Genomic DNA, 27,413 nt, shown 5'->3' on the forward strand with positions numbered 1-27,413 from the left:
AATGGCTGATGTTTAGAGAAGAACGAAATAAATCAGTAAATTCTTTCAAAAATCTTTGTATTGATAGTTATGCAATTTTGCAAAAAAGAATGCCCTGAATCGTTTCTTTTCGAAGCAATCGCTTCATTGATAGCCACTCTAGTATTTGAAAACATATTAATGGGTGTATCTAATTTATAAGTGGAATTTTACATTTTTAGCTTAAGTGGCGCAATATTATTTTCGAACCGCTCTGAATGGGTTCATGTTTATGAGTGCTATTCTAAGGTATTATTTATGCAAAGAGGGAGAAAATAATTGAAATAATAGTTACTGTGGGAGAAGCTATATAATTCAAGTGATGGAAATAATTCTTAGACTGCGAACATTCTCTAAGCTACCTAAAATACTTCCCTGCGCATGCAATATTAACTGCCAGTGCGGAGAATAACACATACATTAGTTCGAATAATGATCTCACGTTTGACTACTTAGGATGAGAAAAGTATTTGTTTTCCTAACGCCGTCGTTTGAAATTACTCTGCGCCCTTGCCAGTAGTGGGAATAAATGACATTTTGAATAAGCCTGTTCTACTCTCTCTCCCTCTATCTTAATTTTGCGATTTCTTCCACCGTCGTACGACAGGATCGGTTAAGCATTTGTAACCTCGTCGCAAGAGAAATCTTTGAAATAGTACGAGAGATTTACTCCATGAGTTGACCTACACTTCTTGGGTGATTTCTAGCGTAGTTTCCCCACTTAACTAGACACACTACTAAGTTTGTCACGACAATGTTTTATTAACTTGGCCCCTCTAAGCTGCCCATGATCTAATTTCTCGATCAAAGTGACTTCGTTTGGTTCTATCAGCAGCATGTATATTATCTGTACCTTCTTAATGAGATATAAACCAGTGTTAGAGAGCATCGCTCTGTCACCCTCTCGTCACATATACTCAGAATAGGTTTTAAACATCTTAATTTTCTTCTAGCTTGTCCGCATATTCCTCGTATTTATACGTCCAAGAGAGTTCAGGGGTTGAAGCTTGAGTATTTTATCGAGTCTACACTTTCTGCTATTTCGGCCTCTTGCTTTTCCATCTTCTCCTCCGCGATGTTGAAAACGCTCTTCCCCGCCGCTCGTCAAGTCCTAGACGTCATGTTCCCCCCCCCCTTTGGGTGAATTTCCCTGAGGGGCTGGTGAGCATCAACGTAGTGATGCGAATCCTGATCACTTACTACCGACGTGCACTCTGCGATTGGCATTGTTCCCACACCCCCGAGACCTCGCGTCATTTTTTTATAAATCTTTTCCTAGAATCATACTGTAAGCTACGGGAGTATATTTCCTTGTTCTCTCTCGCTTCTTATGTGTGAATTACCTTCCTTGCACCACGAGCTCTCACTCGCATAATTTTTCGAGTTGGTATCGCCGAATCACTATTCCACTCGTGCAAATCCCTATTCGCTCTGCTCTTCCAATCCCTTGTATTGCAATTGACAGTTCTACATCCGCCTCTAAACAATACCCAGAAAACTGCCGCAAGGGCGTGTGGCGGGGGATGTTAGGGCGCCAGCCTATTACATATAAATATTACATTTTTGAATAACTATTTTCATAAAATTGACATTAAACGCATGATGCTACCATTCCGGTGGTATAATTATAAATATGAATGAAATGCATGGATTCAAAAGCGTTGCGGCGTCATGTATAGCGGTCGACAGCCGTCAGCATGCTCGGTAAGGTGTAGGGTCTCCTAAAATCATTTAGCTCGGGGGTCCGAACCTCATATAAGTTCCTGTTTCTATTTGTACATGATTAGGACAAGACCACGCGGACATTAATACCCATTATTACCTCTTCGTGTTGAACAGTGAAACAAGATTCGAGGAATGATGTAATTCTCGTTTGATCGTACATGTGAATATATAAATAGAGAGAGCATTGAAACTATTCGTTCACACAATTGCGTCGTACTCCATGACGGATAAAAAGGCTTTTAAATAAAAATTAAATCCAACAATCAAGCGATATGTTAACTAGGGCTTAAACACTAGTTACCATATCGCATTCGTCTACCGGAAAGACCGGACTCGGGGACGGCTCTGGAAGTCTTGAATTCTATCTTAGAATATCGCGTTGGATGCAGAATGTTTGCCAAGTGGATGGACGTGACCCTGCGGCGACCCAATTATATGTGATCAATAAAATGTTGCTTGTATATTTCAATGAAGTGCTTTCTGTAGATTAATTTAGATATCGTATGTCCTTATTTGAACAGTTCTAGTTTTAAATAAATGTACCCTAAAGAGGAAATGAAAGAGAGAAATCTTAGGGCGGTGTTAGTGTATTTAGTTAGGATTTATTAGTTTAAGATATATTTGAATTTTTCTGGTTACCTTATGGAGAAAATGTTCTCTTTTCCATCCTAAACCATCAAATTATTTTTCCCTTCCTTTCTTTGAAAGGGATCGGTCGCTTCCTTACACTCTCTCTTGCCTACCAACCCGGCATCTAAAGCCAGTAATGGCCATGGTACGGAATTCATTGGCTCCCTTGTTTAAAGTGGGAATTTCACAGGACTTCGCTGGACTCGGTACGAGATAAGCTCCGCCCTTCGCCCATCAAGCCGACCCCGCGTGTCCATCGTTAATATACTGTGGTTTGATGTTCAGTAATGAAATATCAGTTATCCCTCCAAGAGAATATTTTTTTTAAATGTGATTAAATTGGACCGACATTCAGAAAAATAGCAAATCCGCACCAGCTGCAGCTGGGGTAAAACTTCCAAGTAGCAATTGAGGCAAATCTCGGTGTCGGCTCTAGCCCAGTTTCCCCGGAACATCTTCGTCACCGGCAGTACGCGGTTATATATCCGACGCATGTGCTGTTATTGCGTCAACGCCCACGTTAAGGGAAATGCAGCGTGTGTCACACATCCCGTGGCTTTTAAAGCGGTGAGCCTTCTGCGTCACGATTCCAATCGGCCCGGGGGGGGGGGGAAGGGGGGGAGCTGATCCCCTTATCTCGCAGCAGCGCCATGTACTATCATTTTGTTGTCCGTGGAGGGTGGGATCCAACGACTAGCCCACACCCCTTCCCTATTCCCCGCCCACCTCTTCGGGAAAATTCCCTGGCGAAAGGGAGTGACGTAACGCCCCCATACCGCCGATGGCCGTTGCTAGGGGGGGAGGTGGGGATCTTGGATGCTTCTTCCATTTTCAATTCGTGAATCTCATCAACCAGACTCTCGAGATCCACGTCAATACTCCCTCTTTGGTCAACTACCGAGCGTGTGGCAGGAGGTGCTAAGAAAACCATCCTTCACAACGTGTACCATGTATCGAGGCAATTGGCCTAACCCGATGACGACGGGGAAACGTACTCCCCTGCAAACCCCGAAGTCGCGGTTTTCATTCTAGCCTAGGCGGGTTTTCTTCCATCTAGAGATTAGCTGTCCTTGTCATTATTTTCATACGATTGATATGACAAAAAATGTGCTATTTTCGGATCATGGATGGATAAAATAATAAAGCGAAATTGTAAAAAGTGACTTGTTTGTAATCGTAATATAAGTATGAGTAATAAGTAAGCTATGAAGAGATTTGTTTGGACAATCGTCTTTTTTGGGCTATTGACACTTAGATTTGACGATGATGTGAAAACTAAGTTATTGATTTTTCCGTTTAGTTTATCGCATGGAATTAAGATACCTTCCGATGGAAGAGATCGCAGATCGGCGGTGCGCCTGCCATTTCGGAACGCCACATGGCGAGAGAACATTCGCTTTTCTTTCTCGTGGAACATAGTAAATTTTGATCTTGTTTGTGGAATAATATGAAATTTTCGGCCCCCCCCCCTATTTTCTTATTTTGCTGCTGGCGAGCGAGAAGGAAATGTCGCTAACCTGCAAAGAATTTCGATTGTTTAAGAGATGAGTATGTTTTTGCATGTGGTTCAGAATGTGGTGGATCATATTTTGCTTAGACAGTAATATTTATGTCTATTGCGTTAAGAAAATAATCATGGACCGACGAATTGATCTCTGTCATGATTTTTTACAAAATGACTTTCTGCGGCAGTGTTATGTTTCTCAGAAACTTGATTAAGTTACCGTTGCATATTTGTAACGAGTGTTGATAAGACAGCTATATGACTCCATAAAGTGGCATTGCGATGAAATTAAATTTGGCGCGTAAAAATAAAAGGATCGAATATTTAGTGTCTTGCCTAACAATCACCCGTGTATACTTTTGCATCGTGGATTGCATGGCCGGTAAGATTCGAGGCACCTAGCTGAGATCGCCGTGTGATAATGAATTACCACATTAGGAGCGACATTCTATTGCCTAAATTCATCGAAACAGTCAGATTCCCGTTTACGACAATGCTTATTGTTTTGATATCGGATTCTACACCAAGTTATTCAAAAATATTATGTTTTATTATTATAATATAATGTTTATTGGCCTATTCAAAACTTCCCTCCGCGTAAGGAGATTGTTTCTGTTTGTTGAACGGCGCTTCCTTAGACATGCACAAGAGGTACTTTGAACTTATCTTCATAAGATTATCGAATTCTAAACAAAGGGGGTGTAGTTTATTTGGGGTAGAGAATGAGTTCCTTCAGTAAATATTGTCTCAGAGTTCTCAAGTTTTCCGTTGTTATTGCTCAATGTTCGATCAGTATGGCGAATAAGATTTTGAGAGCGTCGCAAGCGTGCCGAATATTCTACTCAGGAATGATGTTCTCGTATATCGAGATCACGGTACCGGCCACCGAAAATGCTGGCTCTTCATCCTCTCACTCGAGAGAATAACCTGGAGACGAATCATCAAACTTGTAAGAATGAATGGTGGCTAATTTACTGGCCTCTATCCAATAGGGTCCGGGTTCGAATCCTGGAGGTGGGAGATCTTTTTCAGTGGTATCTCGATCCCTACTTGCAGTGCTTTGTGGAGAGCAGCTTAAGTTCGCCGTCCGTCGGATGGGACGTTAAATTGCTGACCCCTTGGCACCTTTCGTTAAGATTAGGTTAATGCCGACGCCGGGTTTATCTCCACCCATCCTCCATTCCCATCCATCCCTAATGGTGCAAATGACCTCGGCTGTCGGTCACCGCCCTTAAAGCTACCATTACTAAGAATGAATGGTTTTAGTGAGGTAGGGTTTAACCCGTTTGAATGTGGTCGGAAGAATCTACAGACGAGGGATATTTGAAGTTTGGACAGAAGAGCTTGTATGAAACAGTGATTGAGTTTGACTGTGGTGGAAGAGGTATGCAAGAATATGGCGTGGTGGAGGAAATTTTCCAGAGAAAGTTCCTGAAGTAACATGCCATGCACGTTTATTGCCTTCCCTTGCCTAGAAAGGGAACCGTGTGTAAGGTGTATCTTCTACATCTACACAAAAGCCCGCAAGGGCGTACGGCGGGGGATGGTAGGTCACCAGTCATACATGCACAACACATTTTCATTCAAGAATTTGAGTATATATGAGCTCATATAAAAAACATTCGTACGTATGTGCAAATATATGGCTAAATACATAATGTAATAATTGACTTAATCATCAAAGTGACTTGATGTATTCGTTATGGTTGCGCACTGTGAATGTTAAACTTTCAACCTTTGTTGAATTTTTATCGTTTTTTGGAAATACCCTCTTCGTGAAGTAGTAAATATAAAACCTTTGGTAATCGTAGATTACATCAACTTTTTTTCATTTTCTCTTCACACTGTTTTGAACGGACCGAGTGCAGTTCACTGGGATTTTTCACTGATCATGGCAATGGTAATGTAGAATCAGTTGCCGGCTTGCTGGTTTGTCCGGTTAAATTACTTGAAAATGCACGTTAACGACGGGGAAACTTATCGTCGTGCGAGTATTGCAATTCCGCGGCATCGTTGGAGAATCCCTGGGTTAAGTTTTCTGGCGATAACTCCGAGGTGGCGGCAGCACGGTCGCCAGCCCTCGAGAGACCGTGGGTTTGGTCTCATACCTCGTACTTTAGGCCGCTGTGTTGCGGCCCAAGGTGCGAGGGGTCTTCACGAATCCTCTACCACCCTTCTCTCCAAGAAAACATTATGAAATGAAATAAACCCTCCACCCAAAAGCGTTACCCGCGTAATTAGAGGATAACCCTCAATGCTGTCGAGGATTTTAGTCAAAGGCCTCTAACCACGTTCAAATTAACTGTCCAAAAAATTGGGAAGAAAAAAGTAATAGCTGTCGTATTAGCTTTAAAAAATTGGTTAGGAATGATATTGGAAATATTTTCACCAATCTATCAGGCAAATTGAAAAGCAAATCTGAGAGATACTACTTAACTTCTTTCGTTTGACACCAATATTGTTTTTTTTAATCAACTGCTACCCCTTCTATCGAAATTTTACTCTATGTGGATTTACCGTTCAAAAATGGCCATTGCTTAAAACAGAAAATTCTGCTTCTATATGTTCCTCCATAATGAAATAGAGGAAATATTTAAAGATATTTTCCTATTTAAGGCTGAAAATTTCGTACCTCAACGGGAGGTGGCGGTTGAAAGTGAATTTGCGGGAAAGCCTTATTACATGAGTGGCTTTCCTTCGTTGTCGCGTAATGCACGAGGGGCGTTCAATAAAGATAAATATAAACTTTTTATTCGCATTCTTTAGTATTTAAGAATTTAATTTTGCAATTTTGTTTGTGTAGTGTATATGTGGTACAAGGTTCATTGATTTGACTCCAGTATTGCGTCGGCGGCAGACGTTTCAATTTGAAACATTTGCAGTTCGCCTGCTCTTGCTTCTAATTATGAGAAACACTCCCGTGCAGGCGTTTCTCATCATGCATATGCTGCAGAAAATCTCCCGGAAATTCGACGTGAAATCATTTGGTCTCTTCCTCTCTTTAGTCCAGAACTAGCTCCCTTAGGATTTTTCTTGTTTTCCAATGTGGATAAACACTTACAAGGAAAGCGTTTTTCATCATTAGAAGAAGGCGAGATGGAACTGAACGTACATCAACTGGTAACGGCTCAAATCGTTGAAATCTTAACCACACATGCACTGCACATTAAGCGAACAGTATTACACGAAATTGAATTTGGGACAAGAATTTATGCTTATAAAAAATGTATGATACTACTTTATTGAGCTGACCTCGAAGTTTGAAACTGTTTTGGAAAAGAGCGTGAGACAACAATATGGGGCGAAAGGGCGAAGTGTACATCGTTCGACTGCCCCATGGTGACACCTGCTGAACAGTGATAATGGAAGTTAAACTTGGGACGCACGATAAGCTTCCGGAAAGGCGATAAATGAAAGCAGCAAGGCGTCAAAACAGCAGCAGCGGTCACGAGTGCGTGCGGCGGCAGAAGGATGGGAAGCTTCGCGACTCCAGCCGAGCCCCTTGTCCTACGTGTAACAATGTGGTCGGGCCCGTTTCTGTGTGGTGGGGATTGTTGAGTAGGAATCGAAAGAGGGCAGGAAAAGTGGATTCAAGTTATTTTGAGAGGCAGTAATCTATTGACTGTGATAGAGGGGAGAATGTTGGATCAGCGAGGGACTGAGAAGAAATGATATGTCATTTGGACGGATTGAAGGGAGACAGGAAGAGTGCATCATTTAAGAATTGTTCTTTGTAATTTTGGTTGATACGGGTTATCTGCCGGTATAAATAATTTACTTGCATAATTAGAAATGGTTGACCTAACCGTACTGGTACTGAGAGTATCGTACCGTAATTACTTGCCTGAATTTCTGAGAGGAATATCTTTTTGTGCTGGGCATGCACCTAATGCTTAGCACCCATTAGTATACAGCCCTCAGTCCGCCAATGCTTTTTTATGCGGCACGCGACTTAGCGATTTTATTTTTTTTTAACTAAGTGACATTTTAAATGTCAAGCTCTAAATTTGTTTTGCGTTGAAATAATGAAAATTTTCATTTCATTGATATATTTAATTTAAAATGCTTCTTATTTATGCGCGTAATAATGTAATCAAATAATTAAGATTCACTAATTGTTAATGATCACTTAAATTTCCAAATGCTAGCACAGCTGTATGGAGGAAAGAGGAATGGTAAAGAAATAGTAGCGGAACGCGATGAAACAATATCGAACTAATGTACTTTCGTGCCATACCGTGCCTTATAGAATATCCTCTGCTAGAAATTTAGCCTAAATAATTTTTTTACAACACCATGTCGCCGCCTCTTGCCTGTCTGTGGGAAGGATAACAATCTAATGCTGAGCTAAAATTATTCCCTCTGTGCACCTACGTGTAACTCGAATGACTTGTATTTTTATGTAATCTTCGTGTTCTCGATGACTCTGAACCAAGGCCGTCCAATTTTGATGTGGCGCTTTCATTCTGTTGATGACGATTCTTCACCAAACGGACATGGTTCCCCCTCTATCCGGCTTTGATTCCAAAAATAGATCATTCTGCCCAGACTCCCGACGCACATCCAAGGAGAGGTTCAACTAACGTGAAATAACCTTTCCTAAAATTTTTCATTTGAGTCTTTTCCCACTCCCACTGCGTGTTAGATGAACCAGAATTTCCTGAGTGTACCTCCGTTGATGTTACATATTTTGGAGAGAGTGCAGGAGATTCTTAAGGACACATTCCAATTCGGATCATTTGTTTAAGTGGCTTTCGCTTCTCCATAATCGACAAACAAAATAGTTTTGATTTTTATCTTCTATCCTTTTCTTCCTTAACTCTGCTTTTGCCTTAGTGGGACAGAAAATTTCGGCTGCTCACCTTTCCTCGTGGACAAAAATAACATTTTCCGCAAAGCAGTCCTCAATTTCATTTCTCCGCCGGAAATGGTTAGTTAGATAACGAGCGCGTTGCATGCACCAGCAGAGATAACTCAGTACATTCCTGAACTTAATACTTTCATGACTCACCTAAAAACGCTAACGGTCAACTGCGAGGGAAGCTGTGACTTTAGCCACTGGGTGAATTAATTTCCTCCTTGACGTTCAGGCGTTATGACACAATATCACCTCCTGCTTTAAATTCCAGCACACTATGGAAGCAACGGGGATGATTTTCCACGTTGTTTGTTCAATGCTTAGAATCTTGGACATTCGCTGCAGTCAGTCCTCCTATTTCTGTTCCCGCCTGCAGGTTGGAGGATCGTTTATTCGCGAAGAGAGAGATTGCCGGAGATTATAAACGGCGAAATAATTGAACTAGGGCATAATATTGTATATCTTGGTAGAATGGTAATAGAAGATGGTAGGATATATGAAGATAAGAAAAGTAGTGCTGATGCCGGGAGGAAGGGTTTTAGAAATGTGTGGAGTTTATCTATTAATGAATGATCTCTAAGGAAACAAAAATGGGAGTGTATAAATGGGTACTCCACATTATTGTTTAGAAGCGAAACATTTATATGCAAGGATAAGTGTCAATATTCACTGGATGTGGTGGGTTTCGGCAGTCATGCTCCATTCGCCGAACGAATAAGGCATTTAAAATCTACACCCTCTCTCTCTATATGGGTATGCGTACCCGTATGTACCATCATCATCAGTATGTCTATTCTAATATTGGTTTACTCTTGCCCTCCATTCTTCTGTTCGGTGTTACATCCGTCACCCCTTGCCGTAGAGTTATCTCCGTATGGCCCTTCCTCTCCTGCTCTTCTATATACTAAAGCTGAGGAGAGCATGTATATGAAACAACGAATGGATGTGGCAAAGGTGAAATAATTATGAAAGGATGGAGTGCTGCAGAATAAATTAGTGAAAGGAACGAGCCTCAGAAAATAACGTGAAATGAGGCCATTTTGACTTTGCCTGCCTATTTGTAAGGGAAGAGCGCGAAGAGTATGAGGTACTGATGCGTACGTACGTATTTCGCCCTGTTTGACTCTGCAGTTTTCGACGTGTTTCTACGCAATTTCACCCGGCAATCGATCATATTTCCGTGCCACCAGAGCAATGCGAAAAGTTGTCTCGGAAAGTGGTATTCCGAAACTATCACATGCGTATTGCTTTAGAATTCCTGCCGGCGTTTATTTCTCCAGCGGACGATCGCTGCTTCCCACAGGTGCCACACACTAATAACATACCTCTCTCTCTCTCCAAACGTCCCGCGAGGGACGGGGACCTCGCGCCATGGAATACTTTTCGAGGTCATCTGAGAAAGCTCACTCCGGTGAAGGAGAAAATTAACGACCTTTGCGCATAGGAGCCCGAAAGATCCTGAGCTCTTCATGCCGATCGATAAAACTTTCATTCCGCGAAATAAACGTTTCATTTAGCCATCATAATTCGGTTAGCGGGTGCAAAACGCCAACACAATTTGACCTTTCAAATTGATGCGTCTGTGGTAAATGGTTTGAATCGTTAACAGTAGGGCAGTCATGCTTAACTAAAATATGGTATCGAATGCAAACTATCGTATGCCTCATTTAATATGCTTTATGGTTCTTTCATAATTCGCACAAGTTAATTATTCCACAGATAATTTTAACTTTTAAACTTTACGTGTATTTTCGATACATTGTGGTTACCACTTAGTTTTTGTTTAGGTTTGTTTAGAAGAACGCATAACATGCCTTCTTCATCGTCCACTTACAAGCCTAGGTACCATAGTTGTTTATAGTTATTTACTTCCATTATAATGAAAGTCGTCACATATTTATTTGATATGAGACTATGTAAACCCCCTTCGGTGAAAAATGATTCGTTCGTAAATCTGAGTCAGTCACATTACTCAGTAGCACTCAGACGAAAGAGCGAGTTACGAAAAGTAAAAATTAAATCTCGCAGAAAGGAAAACTTGGACATTAGACTCGGATGTGCATTTGCAGAATTCCGCAAGGAACAACTGTAATATACAACTGCCAACGTGAGGCAGTATGTGCATGTCGCTGACATTTGTGAAGATTGAACTGTGGTGAACTCGGGCATCTTGCTTGCGCTAGATTGCGTCACGCTGTTTCTTGGCCGTTTAACTTCCGTTCCGTTCGAGTGAAGTTCGCATAGAAGATTTTTTGTTTAGTTAAAAAAAATGTGTAACCACTCGTAAGGGAAATGTATGGGAAATACTAAATCTCTTAAATTCGAATAAAAAGGCTGAATCATTTGAAAAACTCATGATTGCGATGCAAGATTTGGTGATTACTGATACGGTTGTCCCTTATGGATGTTTCTTAAATCTTCGGGTCAATTAAGAAGTTCACTTAAAATAATTTAAATATTATATGAAACATTTTAAAACACTCATTCTCTGAAAGTAGTTGGCATTCTTGTAAATGAAGAGCAATTGTAAATTGACAAGCAATGTTGTAAATGGGCTCCAGTTCGTGTTTGACCCAGGTCATCGCGCGTACAACCAAGAAATGCTTAGGGCAGACGTCGTCGGTAGCAGAGACGAAGGCAGCGATGAGGAACGATTCCCACCAAAATTTGAGAGCAAACAGAGAGACAAATCGGGGGAAGACAAATGTTCGTCAGGAAATTGAGGAAAAGGTGGAGTTAGAATGTATAGAACTAAGTTGCGGCTGTCCTGAAGAATGAAGGGATAAGTTTCTCGGAAGAACTCCCACCGTATCAGCCCCCCTCTTGCCGAAAACCATCAGATGAAGTCGGCTCCGTCGCAAAACCCTCCCGGCACGACTTGGGTGCGTGTGTTTTGGGCACGAAAGGGGGGCGTGGAAAGTTTTTTAAAGAGCCGAACCAGTCTTCGCGTAAGGGGCGTTTGGGGTGCCTTGCACACGGTCGACTGCTCACTCCGTTGCCCCTCTGCTCACCCCCGTTGGAGCTGGCGAAGGACTCGCATGGAGTGTCACACGAGATGGACGCTGTCCTCCCCTAGTGGTAAAAGAACCCGGGGAAGGTTTGTCGGTGGCCGAGAGGGAAAGGTGCCCACCTGCACCTGCCAGACCGCGAGAGATAAAGGGGGGAAGGTTGACTCTGGTACGCGTGTGGGGGAGGGTGGTATGGAAGCAGGGGAGGAGAGCGTGGTTGTCGGTAGGGGCAAGAGGGAGTGGTGGAGTTTTATAGGGGATAAGAGCGTTGGTGGCGGTGGGAGGTTTTGGACTCCTCTACGTCGCGTGTCGAGGGGCATAACTCGGGGCTTGGAGCCGAGGTTGACCGAAGGGAGCCGAAGCGGGCGGCGCAACTCGTGACGCAGTATGACGTCAGAGAAGAGGTGCCCTCTCCCTGGGAGGGGAGGAGATAGGGGAATAGAAGGGTGGAGGGGAGTTGACCCGCCCCATCCCATTCTCTCCCCCTCTTCTTCCTCCTATTCCTCCTATCACCCTCTCTCCCTTTCCCCCTCTTTCGTCTCCCTCCTCTTCCGTCCGGGTGAGGGAGGGGAGGGGTTCAATAAGGTTCTTCCATCGCCAGGCGAGAGAGTGAGCCTCCTCGTTTGGTTCTCAGTTGTCGGGGACCAGCAATACATACAGGTTGTGAGCGGTGTGGTTACCATCCAGTGTGTGTCAGTTTCGTGTGTGTGAGAGTGTGTGCTGGTGGGAGGTGTTTTGTTTTGGGAAGAAGGGAACGTGCAGTTCGTTTGGTCCCACTTGGCATCGGAAGTGTCCTCTCATGCTGCAGAAAGAGTCAGCCTTTGTCTACACACACCTCTCCCCGTCGCCGGCGAAAAATTTGAAAGACGGTAGCGTCTTCCACTCTCGAGGCTCTTTGTCCTGCAGCCTTCGTACTACTCCCGGGGAGAATCGAGGCGACCCGTGAACAAGGATATATAAACCTACGGTTTCTGTCGAAGGGGGAAGAATAGGAGAAGGAACATACACATTGTTCTGCGGAAGCTTGGTTTTTCCCGCCCGGTCTGAACTCTCGCTCCAGGCGGCCGTCGAGTCTCTCCTGCCCCGCCACTACCGCACTTGTCAGCCTTGCCTTTTTCCTCCTCCTTCGCTCCCCTCTTCGCCGCTCTCCTTCCCCAGCATTTTCTCTCTCGCTCTCCTTACCTCTCTCTCTCCCTCTCTGTCGCTCTCTCTCTACCCGCACGTCCTTCCCCTCTTCCTCTCTTCTCTCTCTCTCGCTCTTCCAACACCCCTACCGACCTGCCGCCCAGCGGTGGGATAGACCTAGCAGTTCTTTTGGTGTCCGGCTTCCAGTGTGTCGAGGCAGCAGCTCAAACAGTGCGTGCTTGGTGATTGTGGGGAGCCCGGGGAAAAGCCTAATTCTGAGAAAAATATCGCTTCCCCTTTTATTTGTTAGTCCTCCTCCTCCCCCTACTTTTCTTCCCACTTCAATCGTCGCCTTCGCTTGTTGAAAAGAAGGGTTGGGACATTCAATAATCACCGTTACCACACCAGCACCGGAGGCACGCCCCTTCGACTACTCTCTTCTCCTAGATCTTCGTCGTGGTTTTCATCTCCTGGTTGTTCATCGAGTCGCCCTCCCCGTTCGTTCCTCCTCCCCCGACACAACAAAATCCGAGTGAAAAATCTCTCTGAATCCGATCTCCACGGATTCCGACGCCTTGTACATACGTAGACTGAAACGGAAGGAATTCCTTCGCCATGCCTGACGAGGTTAGTTGATCAAATCATTGGGAGTCTTTCCGTTAATAGCGCTGGATTATCTCCGGACGTTGAGCTGTGTGCATTGTGTTTTCTGGTGGAGGTTTAATTTTGCATACAGGGAGAGAAAAATGGAATATCGTTTCTTTCTCTGCCATGTGTGCTACTTCGCTTGATAGTCTGGATAGCCACGATAATTTTGGATGTGGTTTTCATTAAGTGCATAGTGCTTGTTCACGATAATTTTCGTTACTATCCATTGTCTTTCCTGCAGTTGAAGTAAGTAGTATCTTTTATAGTATGTGTTGTGTTCTGTTTATGCACTACTTATTGTAGTTGTGCAGTATCCCTATTTAGTTTTCTTGGGCACTTTAATGCTATACTGTGATGATCACGCCCTGCCCTAAATTGATGTTACTTGTATACCATACGATTCACGTCCTTTAGATGTTATCGTAAATTGAAACTTAAAAATTCCCATCATAATTGACATAACCCATTGCTTCGATCGCAATGTTGCTTGGCTAATAGCTCCAGGCTTGATTGCTGCAGGATGTGCAAGTTTCCCCCGGGCGTTATATTAGCTGGCGTATAGACCGCTTGAAATTCCTGGCCCAGAGCGTTGGCGCGTACCGTCGATACGTTCCATGTGTTTCTTTGTATCCCTCTAGTTTTAGAAAGCCTTAATTAAATGTGATTTTTTTGTGTTTGAATTGTAATCTAATGTTTTCCTACTGTGTGTTTGTCTGGGAAGATTATAGCTGTTCTTGATTTTTTTGCTGGTTAGCTATATAACTGTTGTTTTTCAGCATGGACGTACAGATTCATATCGCGTTGCGACGGTCCCGACCATACGAGATGACAACAAGACTGCTGATGGAATGCTGAAGGTACCGGTAGTCTCGATCTCAATCTTTTCTGGTTCAGGCGTCCGCTGGGTCTAATAACACGCACTTATAACTCTTCTTTCTCTGTTTCCCAATCTTATGTGTACGTAGTGCGGTGGCGGGATTAAGAAAGTGAAACATCTTCCTGACGGATTTGCAATGCATCGTCACCCGCTGTCTTTTTGGCTCTTAAAATTAGTATTCGCATATATTGTGCGAATTTGAGGGCTTTTCTTTCTAAACCTCAATTAATTTTGTATTTCAGGTTCTGGGGTCACGTTTCATGCTTGTTTGCTCTGTAATTTGTAATCGATGTTTTTAAGTATATATTGAACTAACATTTCCGGTTGCTTCAGAATTTTTAACATATTCCTTAAACCTATCCACATAAGTTATCACGGTGCATGTACTTGTGATTACGTATCTACATGCTAATTCTATTGAATTACTGGCTATTTACCGACTGATTTTCCCTTCTTCAATATTTTTTGAAGAATTAGTATGCGATTGCCGGGACAATCTTATCCTTATCGTAGAACTTTTCCGCTTCTTAGTGGTGGCGACCAGAATATGGGAGGAGTGGAAAAGTTGTACGAGACTAGACGTAGTTCTATGTGTAGTGCATGCTTTTCTTGTTGATGACCGGATTCACCAATATCTGAACTAACCAGGCGTATTTGTTATCTGCAGTAATGGCTTGTTGGCAATGAATGAGTGATACTTCCAGCGTAGCCATCGCCGGCTGATTGCAGCAGTTTTTTATTGCTGCATCGTGCATAATTTTAAATCCATGTGCGTTTTTGTAAGATAAAGGAGCCGGCACCTTCGCTTCAGCAATATTGAAGGTTCAGGCAGGCAGCGATTCTTAGTCAAAAATATTATTCCGATGGTAAACTACTGTGGTGAAAGCATCGCAGTAGTTTTTTCCGGTCATAGTATCATACCACCCTTGATACCAAGGTAGACTTTTGACACGAAAAAGCAATCCTCCCTATTGACTTGGTGACTTAACAAATGAACTGATGCATTTGCCTTGCATGGGATCTGTACACTGTTAATCGATAAAAATTTCGTGGCCCAAGAATCACTTTATATAATATTCATGATGCACCAAAAAATATGACACATTTGATATGATTCCAGTCGATTTTTTGAGAAGTGTAGATGAAAGAATCTCAAGTTGTGTTATATTATCATGCGGAAGATATTTTTGTTGCAGTTTTGGGTTGTGTACATGAACTAGTTAACAAAATTAATAAGGCAATGTTAGTAGCAACTTAGGAATAAACTTTGCAAGCAACAATTTTGCCTCAAGCCAAAACTTGAGGCAAACTGCTGCATTTCGCATGTTAGCTTGAAATATTGTTCCATTCATTGCAAAGGAGGTGAATTATTTACTGTTTAATATTAATTCATTATTGCGTTCCTCGGTTTGACCGTCAATACTCAGTTTATTAAAATGCCATTAAACTTTTCAAATGTCATTTTTCGGCCAGGCTGTGGCCCAAGTTAGCAATGCTCAACCCGTGAACTGCTGCCCGCCTCCCCGATCCGTACTGTCTTTAAATGAGATTTTACATTTGCCGTTCGGAGCGACGAGAGATGCTCTGTACTAACATTGCAAAAATTTGGTACAGATTCTAATATAATTAGAGCTGGGTGTAAAAAAGAATTAAAACAATTAAGTAAATGACCATATTCGAGATAAGGTGCAGAAATTAGCAATAACCTCTCAATTTTAGAATGGCCTCAGACCCTATGGTTAACCTTCATTTTAGCTTTAAAAAATAATACCGTTCTCGTTCGTCTATTTCGCGATGAGGCAGTTACCCAGGCTGCTCGCTAACCCAGCTATCACGGGACTTAGCCCTAGTGACTTAACATTCTGCCACTCGGAGCATTCTTTCCCAAATCGATACGTAAGTTGAAATAAATCGGTGTTGCCTTTGGCGCTTATATCTTCCAATTAATCATATTTAAAATGTATATTTATAATTTTTTTTTGCTGCTAGCTTCCTCATACTGGCAGAATCGGGAGTTTTGTTTACTCTCGTCATCAGAAAAGTTTAATTTGCAAAATTATTTCAGACTTCAGTTTTAGGCATAGTTGACAGGCTTTAATAATCAACATGTATCAATTTCCCGTTCCCGTATCAGTTGTACTTAGAATGCCCGTTTCTTTTGGCGAAACCAACGATCCTGGTACTAGAAAAATGTTGCCATGGTCGCTCAATACGATTAATTATTTGTTGACTGCTGTTAGTTGTTTGGTATACTTTGTGTGCTTTTCCTTATTTACTATCTCACCGCTGAGAAAGGAAGCTCGTGACGCTTAAATTTATTTTTCCTGTTTGGTACCCAACGTAGGTTCATCAGTGTTCTAAAAAGCCAACTACCGTTGTTGTTTATCTTTCATTCTCTTAAGTGAGCTGCTCATTTGTATTCTCTGAATGATGCTGGTTTTTTGTCTTGTGAAATGCATGAGCTTATGGAAAAAATGTTTTGCCTGAAACTGCTTAAAGGATGTATCATGATTATGAACTCCGTTTTTACCGTTAATTGTCTCTAACCCGAAGAATGTGCCGTATGTGGTGGAAAGTGTGTTTATGTAGTTTTTCACTTTACTTTAATATTGATTAAATGCGAGTTATGGTATATGGCTATTCCTTTTGTATCAATACCTTATATGGCATACATACACTAATCAAGGGTTTAATTTTGTGTGGTGGAGGTCCATTGTCGTCGCATAAATGTTCTAAATTTAGTCTCTGTTGATTCCTAATGCATGCTGTGATTTGTAATGGTTGATTACTTACTATAATTGTTTAAAATCATGCTTTTAATCCTATGGATATTTCTTATGCCCTCTACTTTCTTTAACGGTTTCTTCATTGTCTTTGCTGCATTGCTAAGTACCTGCAGGCTTCCTTTTTTACATGTCACTTTAATAAATTATTTCTTGAGTGCCTTTTGCTGCTCAAGCAAGACAAATTACCAGAGTATGGTTTTTTAAAAGAAGTTTTAAATTTAAATACATTTGTCAAATCTTCCCCGGTCTCACTTCAATCCTTGCATAATAATCGCCCCAAAATAATTTTTGGACCAAAATGAAGGACATTACTTTACCTTTTTCAACTCATTTTTCTAAATGGATTGTCTTAATGATCCAATGTTAATTTATGTAATCAAAGAAGTCTGCAGTAAAAGGTTCATTTGTGTAGGTATGTGTAAGGTGTATTCTGTGGCTCTTTGCTTCTTGTATAACATGAGTGGTTTTTGAAATGTAATTTCTTATTGTTTACAGTCGAGGAGGAAACACCCAAAGAAGACCAAATCTGAAAAAGCTGATGACTTAGATGATTTGAAACAGGAGTTAGATATCGACCATCATAAAATCTCTATCGAAGAACTATATCAACGCCTGCAATCAAATCCTGACACCGTAAGTTTTTAACCTCGCTATTTAATTTAGTTCCTAGTCAAGATTATGATATTTGGCCCTACCATTTTTAAGGGTATTGACTATTAAATTCAAGTATCGATGGATTTGGTAATTTATCCATCATAAGCATCTGATTGGGGGTGAAGGTTTGTGATGCTAATGTGAAGGCTATTTGAGAATCCCTTGTTATATATGTTCTCATAATGAAATATATATTTTGTGTAAATCTGTCCAGAATTTTGAAAGAACCATAAAATGGTTGTGTGTTTTCTCAAAAACAAATTCTAATATTCTGTGTATCATCAAACCAGACTAATCAACCTGAAAGTCTTTTTGATAGGTGAGGTTTAGAAGCCATACTAATCCCTGCACAGTGTGTGGAATCTGCAAATTATTCCCAGAGTAATGAAGGAGAATTAGGGCCTCATTCTCTGTGTTTCCTTAAGTTTTCCAAGTAAAGATCTAGTGCCTAAAAATCACGCAACTTGGGTGAAGATAGGGGTGCTCAGATAAATCACGTGAAATCGAACCTGTTCCCTCAGGTCAATAGCCCAACACCCAATACCATGTGAGTGAATGCCCTGCATTCACTCACATGGCATAGACTCTTTGTAAAATATAGGATGATATAGGACTGTGTCCCCCCTCAAATTTTTGGAATAAGGCTCAAAAACAAATCTTAAATCATGTTTAAATACAGTGCCCCCAAAGGTGAAAATGTCAAGGTTATAATGAAGGACATCCAAGCTGTACATCTTTCAGACTTTCCAGATTCTCCTGGAAATCCGCGGATGGCATGAAATGGCGGATGAAAAAGGGGCTCCTTCCTTATTACCCTATTAGGGGGTAGGTGGTTGAAGAGATTCCATAGACTCAATATAACCCCAAAATAAAGATGACTATCTATCTATTAGTGTGTGTGAATTTCACATGCCTTTGTGGGGCTTAGAATGGGATAAGTGTTATCCTCACCTATCAAGCCAACCTTCTCATTGACTACTTAGGTGGTAGTCAAAACTGTATCCACGTTTTCATGTCTATATTTTCGTGACTTAAAACCAGTGTTGTAGTTAAGGAATCATGTATGCAGTCAGTTAACTCGGCCTATGATTTGAAAACAACTTTAATGTGCACTCCTATCAACAATTGTGAGCTATTTGACACTTTTTAACTATGAAATGGTTTGCCCAATTCATCCAATCGCTCATAGGCATTGTGATAGCAAACAGTTTGTTCATAGGTACATGATATGAATGCATGAAATTGTGCTGGTGAAGGATTTTTGTGCGTGATAGTTCTTTCAGATGTTTCATTATCTTAAAAATAAGCTCTTTCAGGGCATATTCAGTAACATTTTCTGAAAACTTGTGTGTAAGACGTGTAGAAACGACTTAAATAGTGCAAGTGTTGCTCTGATCAGATGAATATTTGCTTGTTAACCTTAAAGTGGGTACATCAATGGATTAAATCAACCAAAATTTGTTCCTTTGATAATTCCATTACTAAATCTAATTGTAAAATTCCAACCATAGTATTTGAGTTGTTTGATTGAAAACATTACTCCTAATGTTACTTTTCTATGTGGTGCTATTATGTAGCTAATGGGAGTTAGGGTTTTTCTAGAGATATGTTTTAGGTTTCCAATTGAAAGCATAAATAATCGAATAATATTTGATGAGATTAATGACAGATGGGGTCTGGGCTGTAACTTTCACATTACAGTGGTCAAAGTAATAAAAAATTTTGCTTACTCTGAATCCATCATTGCCGTAGCGTATGTATCCAAGATATTGTCATTAAAATGGAAATTAACGTGATTATAATATATATCCCCTTGGGAGTCTGTTCATGTGTTACTTGACTTTCAAGCTCCATAAGTACTTCACATTTGTTTTTTTCCAATTAATATAGGTAATTTAAGCCAATTTTAATCTTTTACCAGTATTAATTTTTAAGTTATCATTACTTGTATGAGTAAGAGCCTTTAAGTACCCTTCATGTTTATATGAGGCATAGAAATTTGTAGACTACAGTTTTAGGAATAAATTGGGGAGAATTTTAATTATTTGAGTTTAAAAAATTTGCTTGCAAGTATCAAGTATGTTGTATAGAAAATGGTCATTTTGGAACAATAAGAATTTCTAAAAATGTTCAATTTGATTAGTTTAATCACTATTGACCTTTGAACTGTTCATGCAGGATGTCATGCTAATTCTCCTGCCATCATCCCCACTGGAAGTTTTTTTTGATGGCCTTGAAGATTTAACACCCCCTTTAGGCTGCTACTTGTTTTATTAATGTTCATATCATAATGCTTTTTGAACAATATGACAAAAATGTTGAATACGATTTCATGAGAATTTGTTTTATTGAAAAAAAAGTGGGAGTGACTTATGGCGTGGCACTATCCCTGGTGGTATTAGTGACAGCTATGTTGTTAGGTAATGCAAATTACATTCCTTGTGTGTCATGGAAAGCAGGCATTTCTTCCATTATAACAGGATCATTTAAGTATATTCAGCTTTAACAACAGCAATGGAAAAACACTTCAAGTAATGTTATTTTCAGAAAACTCTGCATTAACTTCAGTTATCTGACTTGTACAAAGATGATCTACAGCAATATTAGCAATATCATTTGGTATGCATTCAATGTTGTAACATTTTTAAATGTTTTTTCATGACCTAAAAGTTTTAAAAACAGCTTGTAAGAGAACTTTATGTAAAAATTTAGGTAGTTGGTTGGAAGTTAGGAGTTATATTGATTAGATCATAGAAAATAATGTGAAAATTACTTTGTTTGACTATTGGCAAAATTATTATTCGTTAAGTAAACTCAGCAAAAATGAAAATATTTGTGGAAGGAGTGGTGAGTTCTATGTAGCAAAGGGAGCTGTCACACTGACCTGTAAAAAATTACATTATTGAAATATTTCCCAAATAAAATTATTAGATAATGTATAGTGTTCAATTAAGACCCATAATTTATTCATTTTGCGACCAGTTATTAATGCTGCTGTCAGATGAATCATTTGTAATCACTTTTGTTCTTTGGTCACACATTCCATAACTTCAGGGTGATTGTGGTTCAGGATTTTAATTCCAAAGTACTGGTCATATTGTTAATCAGAACTCATGCCTTAAATTATAAAATGTTTTAAGCTATTTGAGAATATTTTCCATCTGCCTTAGAGGTTAAGCAAAAGCAGTTGAGATTCCTGATCAGTTAAAATGTAAGGTTGCACTTTAAAAATGGATGTAGATAGATAGATTAAAAATGGATGTAGGATGTAACTGGTGAAAATTCAGGTGGTAAAAATTTTGGCATCATATTTAAAGAACCTGTTTGCATCATTATGAAGTGAATATGTGAGGATTAATCTGTGACATCCTCCGAAATACCCCTGCTATTTTCTTTTTTTCCCATACATTTTGGCTGTTTGAAAGTCTCTTTCAAGCCTTCAAAGGTATATTTTTTTTCTGTTTTATGAATAGGGCCAAAATTGAAAAAACATTTCCATTTTCAGGGTCTTTCACATGCCAAGGCCAAGGAAAACTTGGAGCGAGATGGCCCCAATGCCCTTACACCCCCAAAACAAACCCCAGAATGGGTCAAATTCTGCAAGAACCTCTTTGGAGGCTTTGCCTTACTTTTATGGATTGGTGCAATCCTCTGCTTCATTGCCTATTCCATTCAGGCAAGCACAGTGGAAGAACCTGCTGATGATAATGTAAGTAGAGGTCGGAAGACATCCACTTAGTATTTTCTGTAGCTAATGAATGAGGCTATGTACACTTGGAACCAACTTTGAAACATTCTACAATGCAAAAAATTCAAAATATTTAAAATTTCTATTATAATGCCTTAAAAATTTTTCATCCTTAAATATATTTGTTTCAAGTGAAAGAATTTACAGTAATTCAAATCAAAATAATTTTTGTAATTTAATACTAAACATCAATGTAAATCTTTTGATATCTTACCATTGTCAGTGTGGAAGACAAGTATGTGAAAAGTGTATTAAAGGGTTTGTTTCCTAGGTGTGGCCGTCCTTGATTGATGACATAACTTTGTGATATTCCTGTTGTGTGTAAAGAAGGCATCCCCCTTTCTCAATGAAAATACTTGTCAGCCTTTTTCAATTCCCTTTGTTTTTATTATTCTCTTTGCCTCTCAAGCTTAAACTTTGTTAATTATGTAAAACAGATGAAATTCAGAGTCTTTACATGTAAATTTTGAACAAAATTGTAAAACATTTATTATCAATGTTGTTGAAGTCATCTTAACCAGACTCCATTACCTTGAAAAGCAGGAGCTTGTTCCAGAGGCTGTTATTAAAGAGAGATGAGAAGCTATGCATTGAATCCCTGTTAGGTTACTAATCCAACACTCTTGCTAACTCTTCTAGTTGTATTTGGGTGTAGTATTGTCAGCCGTAGTGATCATCACTGGGTGCTTCTCATATTACCAAGAGGCTAAATCTTCTGCAATCATGGAATCCTTTAAGAGTATGGTACCCCAGGTAAGAGGGACGGTACCTCAATTCGGAACACCGCTATGTCAGAATTAGCAAAAAGTAGTTAGGGAAGCTATATATTTATATATTATCTGTGATATCTCTCTCTCAGAAGCAACAGGGCCCCTGATAGAAGGTAAAAAAAAACAGAAATGTTTGGCGTGATTTAAATGTGGCTGACACTGCGCGATCTAGTATGGCTGCACCATTTTCAATGTTTTTCGTTTCAATTTTATTTTAATTTTTGGCTCAGTTGTGTTGCATCCCATCCTTGGATGGATTAGTTTGATGGCTACCCATCTGAATGTATGACCTCTTGACTTAGATGTTTACTCAGAAGCTGAGAATGAGAGCATCGCTGTCTGATCCCATGTAGGTGGGTTACCTGTTCTTGTAAAAACCCTTGCTACCTTTGTCACGTAAATGCAAAAGTACCCCTCTATTTCACCTTCTCTTCAATCCTCATCCCTTGCTTTTCGGCTGTACAGAGAGAACACCCAAGTTAATACACTCCCTCTAAGTGAATGGCAATGCATAGATGTGTGCATAGGATCTCAAAACCCCACCTCTGTTGAGTACACCTTAAAACTTTCCATGAAATAGTCGTGTACCTCAACAAGTCATCTTGCCACCACCTTGTCCATGGTTATGTGAGAGGTCTGTACTCCTTTAAGTGTTCACCTGTAGAACAGTGTGCCTTTCAATTGCAACTCCAACTTTCAGTTATACCTGGGTGTTGTACTGGCTGCTGTGGTTATCATCACTGGATGCTTTTCATATTATCAAGAAAGCAAGAGTTCTAAAATCATGGAGTCTTTCAAAAACATGGTCCCCCAGGTACGTGGTGTTGAATGGTTGTCTGAGTGTAGAATTATCTAGTTTTTAGTTAGTTTTCAAGTGTAAAAATGTATCTAGATGTACATACCTAGCATCTACACTGCTAATCAGAAAATATGCTGTGTTCGCTTTAAATAGATGAAAAAACCCTCTTTTAACTGCCTGACACAATTGGTGTGGAGTAATGAAAGCATATAGTTTGATCATATGATAGATGGAAGCGCTATAACACTATAGATGTGATAGTATAGCAAGTGTCTCTTGTGTAGAAATTTTGAATTTGTTATGCAGTTTATCTTGGTGTTTTATGTGTTGTGATCTTGAAGATACCTGAAACATGTAGCCAAGAAAAGGTTGAGCCGAGCTTCCTTGCAGAGTTGAAAAAGAATGCTCATTCTCCCAAAATCTTCTTGGGTTAGTTCCATATGGTGAAGTAAAGCATTAGAAGGTGTAAGCTGTTTAGCTCTTAATTCTATTCGTACTTTTGTGTGTGTTCATTTTACTGGAAACATTTTCTGGGATTATTTATAATCATGCTCCTATAAATAAAGGAGGCTCTTTAAGTCTATGAGTCATTGTTTATCACTTAAATATTGCAGTAGAATTCAATCGCACTTATATATTTTCAAATTATCGGGTGTTTTTGAGTCCACCATTAATATTATCTATTAATTTTGCCACCCAGATAATGGCTCTTATCTTCCTGGGAATGTCACTTGTGTTCAACTCGTAGTGGAATATTAAAAACCCATTGTTAATTACTTAGACCTGAACTGTGGAAGTATTAATTTATAGAAGTGTGTCTTTATTGTAATTATATTTCTCTTGTTTCTCAAAAATTATTTTTTAACAGGTATTGACCTCCCTTTTGTTTTGGCATTAGGTATTTATCATTAATTATAATTGGATATATAACCTTAAACCATTTGTCTGGTCATTTGATATAAGTATGTTGGTATATTTACCCTTTGCTGGTATCTTTTTTTCTGGCCAAAATCTGAAAAAGTTTAAATTAATTCCTTTGCCATGTTTTAGGCATGCCGTAGCTTTTACAAATACTCGTAAAAATATTTATCAGTACTTACAGAGTCACTCATTTTATTCTTGTAAATCCTTTTTCAATTTGGCCTGAGAGATTGTATTTGTTGAACCTGTCCTAACATTATTGACCTATTTAGCCTTTCAATAATTGTGTGTTTAAAATGTATTAGTGTGGAAACATATTGTTGTGGAAGCTGATGAAAGGCAGCATGTATGCTATAGTACTGTGACTTAAAGTTAAATTGTTTGCTACTCATTTTTGAATTCAATGTTTGTAGCATTGCCACCAAGTTATGCAACAACAAGATATTGTAGTATTTTCCCCTAAAATTGTATTTTTAGAGTTAATATTCAATTGTAACAGTTCACTTATTATTGTGTATTCATATTTAAGTATTCTTTTGAGTTAACTTTTATGCATCATAAATGATTTTGGTTTGATAGTTAACAACTCTTCTATTATTATTCAATCAACAACAATTTTAAAGTAAACTTGGACATTAACTAAAATACTTGACCAATTTTTAAAAATTGCTATTCTAGAAAGTTATCATGTGTTATTTCTCTAGTCATATTTGATAGTAATCATGCTTCACTGAATTCATAATAATGTTTAACTTTTTCGACTTCCCAAATACCTAGTTTGCTACAGTGCTTCGTGATGGTGAAAAGTTGACCTTAAGAGCTGAAGACATTGTTATAGGTGATGTTGTTGAGGTTAAGTTTGGAGATCGTATTCCAGCAGACATCCGTATCATCGAATCTCGAGGCTTCAAAGTGGATAACTCTTCTCTTACTGGAGAATCTGAGCCTCAAAGCCGTGGCCCTGAGTTCACTAATGAAAATCCACTTGAAACCAAGAACTTGGCTTTCTTTTCCACTAACGCTGTGGAAGGTATGTTTATATTTTTATTACTATGTTTATAAGAATACAAGGAGTGCTAAGCGTCTTTTAGGATGAGCGCACACGACTCCTGTTAATGGCAATAAGAGAGCTTATATGCAATAGTATGGTCGCTTTTGTTAAGGACTCTTGCGCATTTATTCAACTGTGAAAGTGTGATATGGCATCATCAAAAATGCACCTATGCTGTCCATAAAATAATTCAAAACTTGCAAATTGCCACAGGCAAATGAAATTCTGTTGTGTGACTATTCCTTATTTAGTATTCAACCCCATTGACTCCATGCATTAATATTTTTAAACTTCATGTTTGCTGTTTCCTCCAACTTATAATTAAGGTGTGTAGAGGTATATTGTGCTGTGGCATAGAACTAAGTGAAGTTTTTTTATATACAATAGAAAATATGCAAGCTCCTGTTCCAATATACTAATTATGTTTTTGGTCATTATGTCTTCAATGAATGCCTCTTATTGAGAACTATTAAGTAATCATTCTGAGAGAAGTATGATGGTGGAGTGAAATGATAATCATATCGGTGAGAATATTTCGAAGCGTAGAGGGTAACGGAAATGACCCAAAATGTTTTATGCTTTGCTGCAGCAACCATGTTGGTTCCATCCCAATGATAGATATCTCCAGGTTTCTTTAGTTCAATCTATAATAAGCTTAGTTGCTACTGATAAATCAACTATTTAATGATTTGTTTGAAGTAGTAAGGCCTGTAAATTCGCAAGTTATTATTTATACTTTAGTGCCCAAGGTAGCCAATATTTTGATTTACTTTGAGCCAAAGTAATCATAAATTTCTGTGGGAAAGGCTACTTGAGTCTTCGACCAGGTCAGTTCCTCCATCAATGATGCCTTGGCGTCATCAATGGAGTAACTGATCTGTGGAAGTTAAATTAGTGACTCATGGGAATAGTTATTGAAAAAATGCATGTAAGCAGCAGGTAAATAATTAAATATAATTTAAATTCAGTTTATTTATGACAATGTATCATTTAAGCATTTAAACAGCATTTCATTGAAGGTTTATTAGCATATGGTTGGAATGGCATTGGTAAATATTTCTGATAGTGTATATTTCACAATTAAGGTGCTTATATTCTTGTCACATAAAATGAAGTACATGAAATTTGGTACTTCAGAATATAATCATGATTCTCTGTGTGATTGTTCCCGGAATATTGTAGCTATCTAAATATGTGATCAAAAACTTAATTGAAAAAAATTGGTATGGAGCAATTACTAGCCGCTATAATCGCTTAGTTTTATGCCAAATCATATTGTATTGTGTCGCTTGTAATTGTAAATTGTAATTGCATCAATTGTACTGTTTGTCCTTAATACACATTATTTCGCCTGAATTTTTTATATTGTTATATACTACGTAAAAGTACAAATTGGCACATGAATGTTTTAATTTTTTTTAAACTTCCCAGATATTGTCATGAAATTAAAATGAGTTGACTCCATTAAAATATCATTCTCACCTATGGAGAAATTTGTTCCTATTCCTTGTTCAAATGTCATATTAAAAAATTTTCAGGCACTGCTAAGGGCATTGTGATAAGCTGTGGTGACAATACCGTCATGGGACGAATCGCTGGTTTGGCTTCAGGCCTTGACACTGGCGAGACGCCAATCGCCAAGGAAATCCACCATTTCATTCACTTGATCACTGGAGTAGCCGTTTTCTTAGGTGTTACCTTCTTCGTCATTGCTTTCATTCTCGGCTATCATTGGTTGGATGCTGTCATTTTCCTCATTGGTATCATTGTAGCCAATGTGCCAGAGGGCTTGCTGGCCACTGTCACGGTGAGTGGTCCTTTCAGAAAAGCTACCCAATTGTTTCTTCTTTTTTTTAGTCTGGCATGTGGTTCTTCACTTTGTCTGTGCCTGTGCACTAGTATCATAACTTAACATTCAATTACAGGCAAGGGTGTGCAATTTTTTTTGGCACTCAGTATTTTATATCTTGATCACTTCTAAATGAAGTCTTGAGAGTCTTGCACAATTTTTTTGACATAAATTTCTCAATTTGCATTTTTCTTCAATATACGATATTTTATGGTTAATCTGCTGTATAATAAACACGTCCAAGCTTAATATACTTAAATCACTGCGTATTAATGATGAAGGATGTTGAAGGAAGATGACAAGTTTGATATCATGTGCTATGCAGTGGACTTAAATGTATGCAGGCAATCTTATAAAATTGTTTCTTCAAAACATGCAGCTTTTTGTGCTCCATTTCAGTCATTTTAAGAATTTAAACTTGACAAACTATTGATTTGGTAAC

The 27,413-nt window shown here is 39.3% G+C and overlaps 1 protein-coding gene across 10 annotated transcripts in view; it reads left to right on the forward strand.

Annotated features, from left to right (window-relative positions):
• The window catches only part of Atpalpha (sodium/potassium-transporting ATPase subunit alpha), a 387,348-nt gene that overhangs the window by 338,402 nt on the left and 21,533 nt on the right, over positions 1–27,413 (forward strand). For 4 of the 10 annotated variants that reach the window (XM_071597522.1, XM_071597520.1, XM_071597521.1 and 1 more), the window contains exons 1-7: positions 12,359–13,495; positions 14,293–14,373; positions 17,675–17,812; positions 21,339–21,542; positions 23,052–23,165; positions 24,849–25,101; positions 26,661–26,929. In XM_071597522.1, coding sequence (XP_071453623.1) covers positions 13,484–13,495; positions 14,293–14,373; positions 17,675–17,812; positions 21,339–21,542; positions 23,052–23,165; positions 24,849–25,101; positions 26,661–26,929 — 1,071 coding nt within the window. In that variant the 5' untranslated portion in view covers positions 12,359–13,483. Of the gene's footprint in view, positions 1–12,357; positions 13,496–14,292; positions 14,374–17,674; positions 17,813–21,338; positions 21,543–22,220; positions 22,335–23,051; positions 23,166–24,848; positions 25,102–26,660; positions 26,930–27,413 lie in introns of those variants that run through there. The other 6 variants (XM_071597529.1, XM_071597526.1, XM_071597530.1 and 3 more) reach the window with 5 other exon arrangements.

Source organism: Hetaerina americana, unplaced genomic scaffold (assembly GCF_022747635.1).
Source record: "Hetaerina americana unplaced genomic scaffold, ioHetAmer1.1.p SCAF_9, whole genome shotgun sequence".
Lineage (NCBI taxonomy): Eukaryota > Metazoa > Arthropoda > Insecta > Odonata > Calopterygidae > Hetaerina > Hetaerina americana.